Genomic DNA, 13,899 nt, shown 5'->3' with positions numbered 1-13,899 from the left:
GAAGACGTAGTAATTGGTGGAGATGATGAGCAGAACAGAGTTCAGTGACCCTTATTCACGAGTCCTTCCACTTAGGAGGAGATACAAATTTGTTTATTTACAGGTGCAGCACACCACACCACGGGCACACACTGAAGTCACTCCCAAGACTTTCCCACATACTCCAACATGGCATGGGGCCACGGTGCCTGCTGCTCCGTCTCGTGCTGCAGCTTCCTGGGATATCATGCCACAAACCTGGGTGCTCACAGCGTTAATTTCCTGCTATTGTAACTTGGGGGTGGATGGCTGTGTGGACCCTGCTTCCTTGCGCACACTTGCTTACAGTTCCGAGCTGGAGGGAATCCTCATTGCACACATTTGAAAACTTGCAGCCCAGTGACTCACGGCCTCCTTGGTTTCCATGGCGATATTCCATTACAGGAGCTGATAGATTCCAGAGAGCTAGGAGCAGGCCGCCTGGCCCGAGTGGAATCGCTGGCCCCCGGAGTGAAGCAGCACACAGCTGCCAGTGGGTGTGAGCTCCTGCACACGGAGATGCAGGCCCTGCGCGCCGACTGGAAGCAGTGGGAAGACAGCATATTCCGAACACAGAGCAGCCTGGAGGACCTGGTCAGTCAGATGGCCCTTTCGGAGCAGGAGTTCTCAGGCCAAGTGGCCCAGCTCGAGCAGGCCCTGGGACAATTCGGTGCCCTTCTGAAAACCTGGACTCAGCAGCTGGCCCTCCTGGAAGGCAAGAACACGGATACTGAGTTAGTGGAATCCTGGCACGCAGGGCAAGTAAGTTGGCTTCCTCTTTTCTGTTGGTGGTTATGCTAGAAAAAAATTTTCCCTTCTCATGGTTGTTTTAAAAAGTCTTTGCCAACTAGAAACATACAAAGTCCAGACTTGGAAGAAGTATTTATCTGATGAAATCTGCAAGGCTGACCTTTTTCCGTTTCTCATAAATCGAACTTTGGTAAAAGTTAACATGTGGGAGAAAAGGAATTATTATATCCTGAAGAAAACATTATTGTTGATCTAGACTTTTTCCTCTCCTTCTTATGGTGTAAGAGCTTGTAATACTGCATTGAGCCATTCACAGTGAAAACAGTGGCCTGTGGGCAGAGAAATAAATAGACGGAGAGTCATAGCTGTTTTCTTGCCAATTAACTATTTCAAACACATAAAAGATTGAATTTGTAGCTGTGAAACACACATTTGGTGACATACTAAAGCACAATTAATAGTTTTCAGCCTGATTGTCTCTCGTCTGTGTGCTTTTGACAGATGGACTTGAATTAGCCAGTTAACATGCATTAATACAACAGCACGGTCATGCTTGTTGGATGCCTTCCTGACCCTTTCTTTCTTTCTTTTTCTTTCTTTCTTTCTTTCTTTCTTTCTTTCTTTCTTTCAATAACAACTCTTTCAGAATATGAGAAAGAGAAGCAAAAAAAGCATTATGAAGAATGGGTAGAAACTTAAAACATTTTTCCTTTCTTTTAGCATTGGTTAGAAAACTTTGAAAGTTTCTTCAATATTTGCTGTTTTGTACTGCTCTGAGTCATGGCTGTTCTCAAAAAGCAGTTTAGTAAAGTAAACTTCTCTGCTTCTATTTATGTTACAACCATTTAAAAATAGCTCCAGCCAGTAAGAAAGTCCGGGAGTATTTCTAGCTTTGCCGTGTTTTGAGTGAAATAGTAGAACTAGATACAGCAAACCATAAAATGTAACTTTATAATCATCTTCTCACGCTATTTATCTATAGTGTTTCCAGGGGTTTTGTTTGTTTGGTTGGTTTAGTTTTTCTTTGCTTGTTTCGATGCGTTTCTTGATGCTTTATGCACAAGGGTAAAGCATAAGCAGCTAGGTCTGTAGAACAGAGACAAAGGCGTTCGTAATTGTTTCATGTGATCTGACTATGAGATAAAATCAATTATTTGGTTCCCTTTTGTTTGCCTTTCTCTCCATTTCATTAACAAGTGCATTTTTTAAAAAGAAAGACTTGATTGCCCCTAGACTACGTTACCGTTCTCAGCTACAGTTACTGCTTACTTTGCTTACAGGAAATAATAGATGAGGGTCACAAAACACGTGACAGCACCATAGCAAATATGGTTTTCAGTTGTCCTTGCAACTCATAGAAGAGAACCTTTGCTTATGTCCTCACCTGCACCAGCCTCCAGGGCAAATGTTTTTGAGGAGAATAACACATTACCAATCAATATTCATACTTTATTTCTAATAATGGCATTTTATTTAAAATGGAGATCATACTTAAAATATAATGAATGTTTAGGGAGATGTTATAAAGCCTGGCTTTGCTAAGGTTCTTATGACAATTTTGCCGTTGAGGGAGGCCTTGTCATTGCATATGCTAATCACCAACCCTCACAAGTATTTACCTTTTGCAGTTAAATGGTACTCTAGAAGTCTTTTAAAAAATAAAAATCAGTGATTTATAAACTGCATAACAGAATGATGCAAAACACCTTGTTCAATGCATTTGCAAAAGTCATTTATTTTAACATCTATTGGATTACTATTGTTGAAATATAGCAGATCTCTTTATGTATTAAAATATATGCATTCTAGGACTAACTGAATCATAATGCAGTATAACATTTATAGAATGAAAAGCTCTACAAAGATACTTTCATTTAGGACAGAGTCATGGGAATTTTTTAATGTAAAGTTTTGGACCATTTTTTTTCACTTTTAATGTTAGCCAGTTTATAAGTGACCAACTTGAATGTGTTTTTACTTTTTAGTAGGTAATTAGTTTCTTTAGTTCTTACAATGTTCTCCTTTAAAAAAAAAAGATCAGCATGGTGTAAAATGCTTGTTCCCAGTATATCACTTGGGATTTTAAAGAAAAACAGTCTAGTTACAGGTACCTTCCAGGACTGTAAATAAAACTCCTTCACGGCCTTCAGTCGGAGACTTGGTTATATAAAGAGAAAACAGAGCAAGAGAACCTCGGCTCTGCTCTCACAGTCACAGTTTGAGTGGGAAAACAAAAAAGTAGGAAACCAGTGAGGACCCTGGCTGAGAAAAGGGCCCACAGAGTTGTACGTCCCCAGCTGTGGCTGGAAGAAGGCCGAGAATCCTTCTAGGAGCCAATGCTTGAGCTACTGAAGAAGGGCGACTGCGTGAAAGGCCAGCTTGGGAGAACGGAAAAATGTAAGAGAGAAACCACAGAACAGGAAGCAAATCAGGACAGTGTGTCATCCTAGAAAGAAAGGGTGAAGATGTAAATGCGGTCAGAGGCAGAGGGGAAAGTGGGTCAAGGGGCCAAGACAAAGGCCAGACCAGACCTGGGAGTCCTCCGCATGGAGTGGGAGGGGAGGCAGGGGGAGGAGCCAGGATGCTGCGCAGTCTGATTGACATCAACAGGAGAACAGTGGGACCACTTACTAGGATGTGGGTGCCTGACAGACCTGTTTGATTGACAAGGGATAACTTCTACATAAATCTCGGCTACCTCTCAGTAAATATCTCTAAAAATACCTATAGCTCTACAACAGCTATTTGTGTGCTCTATTTTTCTTATTTTACTTTAGTGATACCACTCTCTACACGGTATCAAATGCCTGGAAATCATTTTCTGATTGATTTTACTAATTTAGCATTCATCAGTGAGCCAAAGTGTGTTTGTGCTGAGTATTTGACAGGCATGACCTCATTTGCGCCACGTGACAGTCCTGCAGGAATGGTGTGACACAGTTGACCATGGCTTTGATTTCAGAGATGTCCTTGTCAAGCCCTAAAACTTTATCTTGAATTCTGTACATACAATACCATGATTATTCGTGCTTGTTGGCAATTGAATTGTGAGCTCTACAAGAATGAGAATTATACCTGTGTTCACTGAGGAAGGAGGGTATTCCCAGAGTCCAGCAAAATGCTTACCATATGGCTGACATTTAACAAATATTTGATGACCATATGAATTAAATTATGAAATGAATGAACTACTAGTTAAATCAGATCTTTTGGTTATAAGAAATTCTGGCAGAGATAACTGCATACATATACTATATGAAATCAATTGCTATGTATGTCGTTAATCCAAAATAAGTGTTACTTTTCTTTGATTTTTCTTCACCTTTAAACAGTGTATGTATCTCATTATGGCCAGTCAGGCTGCTTTTAAACAACACAGGAAATTTTTTCTTCTTTTTGTTATCTCACTTCATCTGTCTACTAATCATTTGACTACATTTAATACTGGAGTGTCTACTTGTGGCTAGAAAGGAATAAAAATTAACAAAAAGCTAATTATGTATGAAGGGGAATCCTGAAAATAGGCCTGCCTTTCTTCACTGAACTGACAGTTCACCCTTCAGTAATAATTTGTAATGTGGTTTATGCCTGTATTTTTGAGTATATTTAAATGCCTGGTTCTCTTTGTTATTCTGTTAGGAGATCTTGGATGCACTACAAAAAGCAGAGCCTACAACAGAGGATCTCAAGTCTCAGCTGAATGAACTTTGTCGATTTTCTAGAGACCTGAGTACATACAGTGGAAAAGTTTCTGGCTTGATTAAAGAATATAATTGGTAAGCATAAACTTTCTTGATGTTCCAAATATTTTCCTTTTTAAAATATTTTTTAAGAGGTAGGGTCTTACTGTGTTATTCAAGCTGGGCTTAAACTTCTGGGATTAAGTAGTCTCCCCTCAAAAGTAGCTGAAACTACAGGTGCTACTGCATCCAACATCAGAATACTTCCATGTAAAGGAGAAGCTAAGAAGGCCAAAGTGCAACTTGACTGTCGGTCAGCTACTTGGGAGACTGCGGGAGATAGTGATCAGTTGAACTCATGAGTGTGAGGCCAGCCTGCGCTACATAGGGCACAAGAGACCTCTTTGCAAAGAAAAGAAAATGAAAGAATATAAAAGAGGAGAGGAGTGGAGAGGAGAGGACGAATGGGAGAGAAGAGAAGAAACTTCTGAACTGAGGAGAGGGAAAGAGAGGGAAGAGAAGGGAAGGGAAGGGAAAGGAAAAAGAAAAGAAAAGAAAGAAACAAGGGAAGGAGGAAGAAAGGAAGAGAGGAAGGAAATTAAGGATCAAATCAAGTAGATGCTAGAGACATTTTAAAATTTTCAATAATAACATTATTGCTGAATATTTATTTATTTATTTATTTTAGTACTGGGGATTGAACTCATGACTTTGTGCTTGCCAGGCAGGCGCTCATACGACTGAGCTAAATTCCTGGCCCTATCGCTGAATAATAATTAACAACTAATAATATTATTGAATAATATTAATTGCTGTTGAATAATATTAATCTTCAATAATAATACTGATTCATTCGGTATTAATGTATAACTAAATGTGGCCAATGTACACTCTGAGAACTGCCGATTCTGTCAAACTTAACCAACTTTATCATTTTTTTCCTTTCACTGAATGTTCAAATAACTTTTTCAGTCTCTGTTTGCAAGCATCCAAGGGCTGCCAGAGTAAAGAACAGATTTTACAGCAAAGATTTCGAAAAGCCTTCAGGGATTTTCAGCAGTGGTTGGTTAATGCAAAAATCACTACTGCCAAATGTTTTGATATACCTCAAAATATTACTGAAGTTTCCGCAAGTCTGCAGAAAATACAGGTAAGAATTTTATCAATTAATTCTAATAAAAGTGCTGGAGTAGGTTAAAAGACTCCCTTTGATCAGTAATGGTGAACCTATGACACGTGTTATATGTATTTCTTTTAAGACAAATAATGTTAATGTATGAGTTGTTTTCTCTAAACTAAATCCTCAGCATTCAGGTTTAATGACAGTGTTGACATTTTGCAATAAATAAGTGAGTTTTGGGTTGCAGGTTAGGTACGTATCTCTACAAGGTTCACATCACTGCTCTAAATCTTTGTAAGTGCAGTAATATGAGTTTTTAAAATTAAATTTCAAACAAATTCCCCACTGAAACAATTGAAAAGAAATCCATTCATATGCATAAACACATGCTATTTTAGGTATTAATAAAGGTTTTTATGGAAAAGCTATTTTACATAGGAAGCACTGTGCCCAGGCACTCTAAAGTAGGCATTCTCATTTAATTTTAATTTGGCCATATTAAGTGTTTAAAATTATTAGTTCCAGACACATATAAGTAGAAGAATTATAACAAAGTCCAAGAGTTCATGTGTAAAATAGCTAGAGTTTCAGCCAGGTTTTATGTTTACTTATTTGTTTGGGGATTTTTTTTCCTAACCTTTCCCTCACCAAATGCCACTTTGTGGTGCTCTTTCACACACCACCTTCAACTCCAACATTTTAGATACTGTGGTGTTATCAGTTTGTTTACATGACTATTATTTCATAGGCTAGCACTCGAGTGATTATGAAATCTGAATTTTTCGCTAAGAGCATATGCTTTAAACTATGTATAAGTGCTTCTGTATGAAGTTTCTCAAATAGCATCAATCTCCAAAATAGAATTGTCTGTATCCCTTTCTTTGTTTCTTTCTTTCTTTCTTTCTTTCTTTTGTTTTGTATTCTTGGTTCACAGTATAATGGAATAACTCTTGCTTTGAAAATTTGCTCCACTTAAGATCCTTCCTGTTTTGCTCCAGGCTAATGAACAGAATTTCAGAATTTCAACTACCAATTTATTTCTGTTGCAGAAACTCTGTACTATTTTTGAGCACAGCCTTTCCTCTGACCCTCAGCCAAGTTCCATGTACAAGATAGTCATCTATTAAAATAGATGTCCTGGAGAGGTTCTATATAGTACATTTTCATGACTATAACAAAATACCCAAGTGAGGCTACTTTATAAGGAAAAGAGGTGCATTTAGCTCACAGTTTGGAAGTTTCAAAGGCATGGCACTGGCATGAACTCACCTGTAGTGAGGCTCTTCTAGTGGATGACACCATAGTGGCAGGAGTACTTGTGAGAAGAACAAGATACATCACCAGACAGAAAGCCAAACAGCTAAGAAGTGACCCGATTTTCCTTTAGAAGAATCTTCTTGTGGAAACAAACAGTTCCTCAAGGTCCAGTCCCCTGTGACCTCAAGATGTTCCTTTAAGCTCCACCTCTTACCATGGCCACAGTGAGGGCCAAGCTTGCAACACATGACTTCTTGTGGGACAAACCACATCAAAACCATCTCAACTTTCCTTAATCAAGATCCGCAAGCTAAATATCTATGCTTCTGTTTCCTGTGAATAAATAACCTTGAGTAGCTGGGCCTGGTGACCCACAGTCCCAACATTTTGGGACCCTGAAGTAGGAGATTGAATGTTTGAGCACAGCCTAGGCCATTGATCCACCTAGCAAGACCTTATTTCAAAAGGAAAAAAAGACTGGAGATGTATATTAGTGTGAAAGCTCTAGATTCAGTCCCCATTGAGAATGAGAGAGAGACAGAGAGACAGAGAGACAGGGACAGAGAGACAGAATAATTCTGAAAGGTTCAGTCCTCAGTATGAGACAGCGAGAGACAGAGAAAATAGTAAATTAATAATCTTGAGTTTAAATTTTCTATATTTTCTTCTTGGATACATGAAAAATTAATGGACATTGACTGTAGAATATAAAATCTGCCTGTGTATCTAGAGAAAGATTATACCTTTGCACCTTGCCAGTTGATGAGGGAAGTACATTTTTTAATTATACTTTAGCAGTATGCCAATTATTTGCCCTTTGTGATGGTTGATACACTGTGTCAACTTGAGAAGTTTAGAAGTTTGATGAAGTGACTTGACAGGGGTCCAGGAGCCTCACTTTGTAAACATCCTCATCCTGTGCAAGAGGAGGACAGAGAGGTGGTGCGGATGCTACACTCCCGTGGTCCTAGGGAGTGGCAGCCCTCTTACAGTTAAAGGGAGGAAAAGAGGCCCGCTCTCCCCACCTTCTTGCTCATGATGCTTTGCTGTCTTCTGCGGCCTTGGAGTGTCGCCCCTGTGCCATGCACCCTGCCTTGGAGCCAGTCGATTAGGGTCTGAAACCTCTGCAGGCTGTGAGCTAAATAAACCTTTCCTTCCTTCCTTTTTTATGTCAGGTATTTTGTCTCAGCAATTTTAGAGAAAAGTAACTAAGACACCTTTCATAGGGACAGCCTTATAAAACAGTCTGTTACTGTTTTTTTGGTACACTTTTAATATGAGTGTCTTTTCTATTCAACCAAGTATATTGTACAAATACTTCTCAGGGAAAATTTTTTATTATCTCTGTTACAAATAGTGCTGGTGGTGAACCAATAGTTTGATTTTATCTTCTGAGCTCACTGAGTCCTGCACCTGACTGTATTTATTTTCAGACTTAAAGTTATAATCCAGCTCCACCATTTATATGGAAGCATATGACATTTATATTTTAGTTAAACTTAATGAGAGGTTATTTAATAATTCTTTTTATTCTGTTGGTCCTCTTCTATTTTTTATATAACTGATAATGATTCATAAGATGGCTCACAAGTTTTGTGGAGCATTTTGTCAGAATTTATACTAATAAATAAAATATACTTTGATGATTAAAGGGAAGACCTAGGTCATTTCATGTATGAAATAAGGATACTTATTTCTTATCCTTGATTTCATTGAGAAATACATAGGGAAATCAAGGAATTTTAAAGCATAGAACATCTTACTGTGTTAATTTTATATTTTCCTTCATAGGAGTTTTTGTCAGAAAGTGAAAATGGGCAGCATAAACTAAACACAATGCTTTCCAAAGGAGAACTTCTGACTTCTCTGTTGACCAAAGAGAAAGCAAAAAGTATCCAGGCCAAAGTTGAAGCTGCAAAAGAAGATTGGAAAAATTTCCATTCAAATCTCCACCAGAAGGAATCTGCCCTAGAAGTAAGACAGACCTAGCCACCTACAGGGACTGCCAGGACCACAATGTTTTGTGCTCATTGCTGTTGCTAACCCAGGATTTCCAGCAATCAGGAACTTGACCGTAGCTTTGATCGTGGGTCTACTGACAGACAACTAAATAACTGTAAGATCTGAGGGAAAGGAGAGAGGAATCTAAGATGTCTTATGTCCACATACCAACTCCCCATGGTGAATGGGATCGATATGCACCTCTGACATACACTAATACAAATTTTAAAATATTCATGTAATTTCATTTTCTCCAAAGGTAATTTATTATCGCCATAGCATAGTTATTGCCAAAACACAAACTTTTCTTATAAGGCCATCGATGTTACGTACAAATTCTTCCTTTAGAGAAAAATGTAGAGGTGCAAGGAGTGTCTTTTCCTTTTCAAACCACACTTCAACACTTCCTGGAACACAAGTTTAATTTGAGTGTGGCCATGATTAATGTACAATAGCAAACACAATAATAGAGAACTACTATTCCAAAAGAGAAAACGTGTTTTCCCAATTCTCCCCTAACTCAGGAACTTAGTGGTAATAGCTGGTTTTCAGGCCAGGTATCATCCAACGGATAGAATGGTAGCCATTGTGCAGTGTGCAAGAATTTAGGAGTTATTCAGAGCCTGAGCTCTGACGCATCCACTGCATTATGATGCATTACTATTATCTGGCACTGATAAAAAGATTAGCTTGTTCCAGAGATACCCAGGTATAGCAGATAAAGTCAAGAATTGCCTGTTTTCTTAATCTGATTTCTCCTCATAATAGGAGAAACCTCTTTTATTTGACCCAGCCTGCCTTCCTCCCTCGTTCCTTGATTCCTATTAGGAACAGATATGTAATAATTCCTATAATGCACCCAGCACTATGACGGGAATACAGAAAAGCTAGTTTATTGGCTTTCGCAGAAATACAGAAGGGCTAGTTTATTACCTTTCCTCAGGGAGTTCTCTTTCTGGAGGGGAAACATCCTCTAAAGAGGTGACTGTAACATAAAATAAGCATGTCTATAGGTAGCAGTCACTCTTGGCAGGGTGCCACTCAGTCTATTTGGAGAATCAAGGAAGGTGTCTAGAAAGATGACACTTATCCGAATCTCAAAGGCCACATGTACTCTAAATTTGCCAAGACTGGCTTTTCACATAGAGGGAGCTGAATACATGGGGCCAGAGACTCATGACTGCCAGTTGTGAATGGGGCGGTTGAGATGCTTAATACTGGCATGAAGCTTTGCAAGAGCAACAGAGATAAAACTAGAGATGAAGATTAGGGTCAGATCATGAAATGTCTTGTGTACCAAGAAATTTGATCTTAACTCTTGGTCAAGATGCTGTGTCTGAACCCCACACATAGCTAATCTAAGGATGGAGCCTAACACATGCTACACTTGTTATGTAACAAGAAGTTAATTTATTGCATACTTTGGGACTTTGGGACCTAATTAGATTTTGGGTACTAGGACTTAATTTTTCTTAGAACTTGGTTGAGAAAGACTGAGTGAGGAATCTGTACGACTTCACGCCTGTGAACTCTGTGACCACACTATGAATCAGAATAGGCTGTAGCAAGTAGCTGGAAGACCAGAAAAAGCTTTTCATAATTGTCCAGATGACAGAGATGAGGGCTTGAATTGAAGAGGTGATACTAGGATGGAAAACTCTTCTCTAACATAAAAAAACAACAGGAATAGGTTACCAATTAGATGAAGCGCATACAGAAAAGGCAGAAGTTAAGCTTGAGTCCTTAGTTTTAACAATACCATTAACGTACAGTAAGAAAAATGTTTTGTAGGGAGTAATAATTTATCCAATTTAAGACACATTAAATTTGGTGTCCCTATAAAACATCCAGTGGCTGAGGACCATGAAAGTAGCAGTTAATATGAATCTCAAGACAGAGGCCACAGAACAGTTTTAGTAAATAGCTATCAGCGCTGGGCACTGTTGTAGGCATTTAACGTATGCCAGCAATTTAGTCTTTAGACTAAATTGCAGAAGCACTCGTATTTCTATTTTGGGGATGAATGAGGTAAGGAACAAGGTGAGTAAATAATCTATCAAAGTCTCATAGCTAGTAAGAGGTGGAGCTAAGTTTAAACTCAGACACTGTATCTCAGAGTTGTATAAATACTGTTCCATAAATATGGGACTTTGAGAATTTACAGGTGTCACAGAAGCCACTGGAGAAATAATTGGAAAAATACAATGATGAACATCTACTAGGATTCCTATAGAAAGCAAGCAAAAAAGATGAAGCCTTAAACTGTGTTTCCGTGGGCTTCATTGCCTGATACTTAGATTTTTTGGTTAACCTTTATGGATGTGCTCTTTGACAAAACTACTCCCGTCAGTGCTGATTAGTTTGAACACCTTTAATTGGTTTCTAATGTAACATAAATAATGAATTCAAATCCACATCAATGTAACATTTATAGGTAATAAACAGTAAATGAAAAATACATGTGCTAAAGTGAAATGATACGATATAACACACTGAGTACACTTTCAAGCTAGTTACACCTACATGGTAGTTAGGAAAGTATCTACAACATTCTTATATAATAGACACATGCCACTATTTGTTACTTAATCATATTAAAACATCATAAACATGTTAACTACACATATACACACATGTATGTTACCTCTCGTTTCATCATTAAGCAAAATCAGTAAAATGTTTACCAATACTGATTTATTTTCCTACAAGGTACAGTCATGTGTCTCAGAAAATGTGTCCCTTTTGGGGCTTGGGACCTAGATGTGGATGCCAGTTTTGCCTGCTTCAGATAGAAATGTACAGTCCGGCCTAGTCTATGATGAAGTCTGCAGCCACAAATAGAATCAGCAAAAGCTCAGAAGCAGAAAATTGATATGATCTCTTGCTTGGGCTGGGGATTGAGGGACAAAGTTATATTTGAAAAAGTAGAATCATAAGAAGTTCTTAAAGAGTGTTCAAAATTATAGGAGTGCCTAAGTGAAGGGCAGAGTGCTCCAGACATTGGGAAGGGACAAGGAGAGAGGCAGGCAGTGGGCCAGACTGAAGTAGGCTTTGAGCTAAATAAAAGACTTTGGACTTATTTTTTGTCATTTTGTCCCTGATATTATCTAAAACCTCCCAGAATCTAAAGATCCAGATGAAAGACTTTGAAGTAAGCGCTGATCCAGTGCAGAACTGGCTGAGCAAAACTGAGAAGCTGGTGCACGAAAGCAGCAACCGCCTCTATGATCTGCCAGCAAAGCGGAGAGAGCAGCAGAAGCTGCAGGTGATAAGATGCAGCCATCTGACCACTGCTTTCCTCCCCTCTGTCCACCCAACCTGTGTTAAGATGCATGCTGGGCACCCTGGAGTCAGATCACGCTACCTTGAGATGTAGTATCTTCTGTTCCTCTTTCTGACAGAGTTCATGTTTTCTGACATTCCTTGAGTGTGATTTGTTGCCTTCCTGTAGTGTGCTAGCAACTGTGTGTAGCTTAAAAATAATGATGCCTTCAGGGGACACGGATTGCTTGCCAATGTTTACATCCGTGTTCTTTGGGCCGGAGCCCCGTCTGCCATGTGCTTTCTCCTGTCTCTGAATGGTAACTTGCTTGTGCTTTTCAGTCTGTCCTTGAGGAAATTCACTGCTACGAGCATCAGCTCAACAGGCTGAAAGAGAAAGCTCAGCAGCTGTGGGAAGGACAAGCTGCCAGCAAGAGCTTTATGCACAGAGTGTCACAGCTGTCTGCTCAGTATCTAGCGCTAAGCAATTCAACCAAGGTAACACATGGCGTGGCATGTGCTGTGTGTGAGTGTGATACTGATGTCTCAACCCTGGAGTTGTGGTAGGTGGTACAGGGTGCTAACACACCACGAAGTGGCATCCCTAGGGCAAAAATGAAATCCATAAGATCAGCTGTTCAGCTTTGAAATTCAAAGCCATCATTATATTGAGGCTTACAGTATGATTTTCCAGAACCAGCAGAGTAAGTTCCAAAGTTGAAGAATCTTCTGATCTCTGTTACTGCCCCCATTATTCCTCTTAATACTAAATGATATGTTCCTTGGGCTCTGATATTGAAGACTCAAAGCATAAATATAGACAAAATTTGGACTTTCTGCTATAAGAAGCTTGAATTAAATTATGTTCGAAAAACATAATTCTAAGTGTTTAAATTTTATTGTGCCCAATATGAATTTGAGGTAATTTTAAAAAATTCTCCACATTCCATGTATTCATTATATGGTGCTCAGGATGTGTTGATTGAGATTCTCAGTTCAAATTCTAAAGAAGAACTCAGAATTCTCAGTGATTTGTATAGCTGATTAAATCTCTTCAGATATCTTAAGCAGTAATCAGGATCCACTATGACCTCACTAGAAGCATTCAGCTGTGTGGTGCAGACCCATTTGAATATATGGCACAGGCTTGTTTTGAGCTTACAAGGCTTATAATATTCTTTTCCTATATTTTTAAATTTCAGATGCTAGTATATAGGAAATGTATAATAATTCAGTCTTTCCTTTAATTTGGTCTCACCAACTTCACTGTGAACTTACTTTTGCCCTGCTAATTTGGGTCTTCAACCCATCATCCTTGAGATGGTCACAGTAGTACAGGTCTTGGAGTAGTCAGTCCATGCTTATTTGATGAATATTACTTAAGAGATTCCAGCTCTAGCTGGGCATAGCATCATATGCCTGTGATCCCAGAACTGGGGAGGCTAAGACTGAAGGATCTTTAAGTTTGAGGTTAGCATGGAAGTTGCCCAGACTGTCTGAGAAAACTAAAAAATGGATTAAGAACAACTTTCTGTTCATTTGTGTAGCTATGAAAAGTAATACATATTTGAATGCTTTAAGAGGTGTGGACTATTCTTATGGAATCTTCACCACATTGGATATGACTTATAATTAATCAGTAAAACTATATACCTGGGCTCAACTTTTAAAATTGAGAGATATTCTTTATACCTTGTATACATGTACTGAAAGATCACACATTACCCTACAGATATGTAAATTACTATGTCAATTAAATATATAATTGTGTTGCATATATATAATTTAGGGCTATTATGAAATATCAGATTA

General features: G+C 38.7%; 1 protein-coding gene across 15 annotated transcripts in view; it reads left to right on the top strand.

Annotated features, from left to right (window-relative positions):
• Window positions 1-13,899, top strand: part of Syne1 (spectrin repeat containing nuclear envelope protein 1) — a 430,253-nt gene that overhangs the window by 216,457 nt on the left and 199,897 nt on the right. For 14 of the 15 annotated variants that reach the window (XM_063233318.1, XM_023564552.2, XM_013151061.3 and 11 more), the window contains 6 exons: window positions 424-780; window positions 4,408-4,544; window positions 5,421-5,598; window positions 8,617-8,799; window positions 11,948-12,091; window positions 12,430-12,585. In XM_063233318.1, the coding sequence (XP_063089388.1) occupies window positions 424-780; window positions 4,408-4,544; window positions 5,421-5,598; window positions 8,617-8,799; window positions 11,948-12,091; window positions 12,430-12,585 (1,155 nt within the window). The remainder of the gene's footprint in view (window positions 1-423; window positions 781-4,407; window positions 4,545-5,420; window positions 5,599-8,616; window positions 8,800-11,947; window positions 12,092-12,429; window positions 12,586-13,899) is intronic. The other variant, XM_063233324.1, reaches the window with a different exon arrangement.

Source organism: Cavia porcellus, unplaced genomic scaffold (genome assembly GCF_034190915.1).
Source record: "Cavia porcellus strain 051 isolate PalLab524CR breed Dunkin Hartley unplaced genomic scaffold, mCavPor4.1 scaffold_22, whole genome shotgun sequence".
NCBI lineage: Eukaryota > Metazoa > Chordata > Mammalia > Rodentia > Caviidae > Cavia > Cavia porcellus.
Note: the sequence above shows the minus strand (reverse complement) of the source record. Positions and strands in the feature narration are given on the sequence as shown.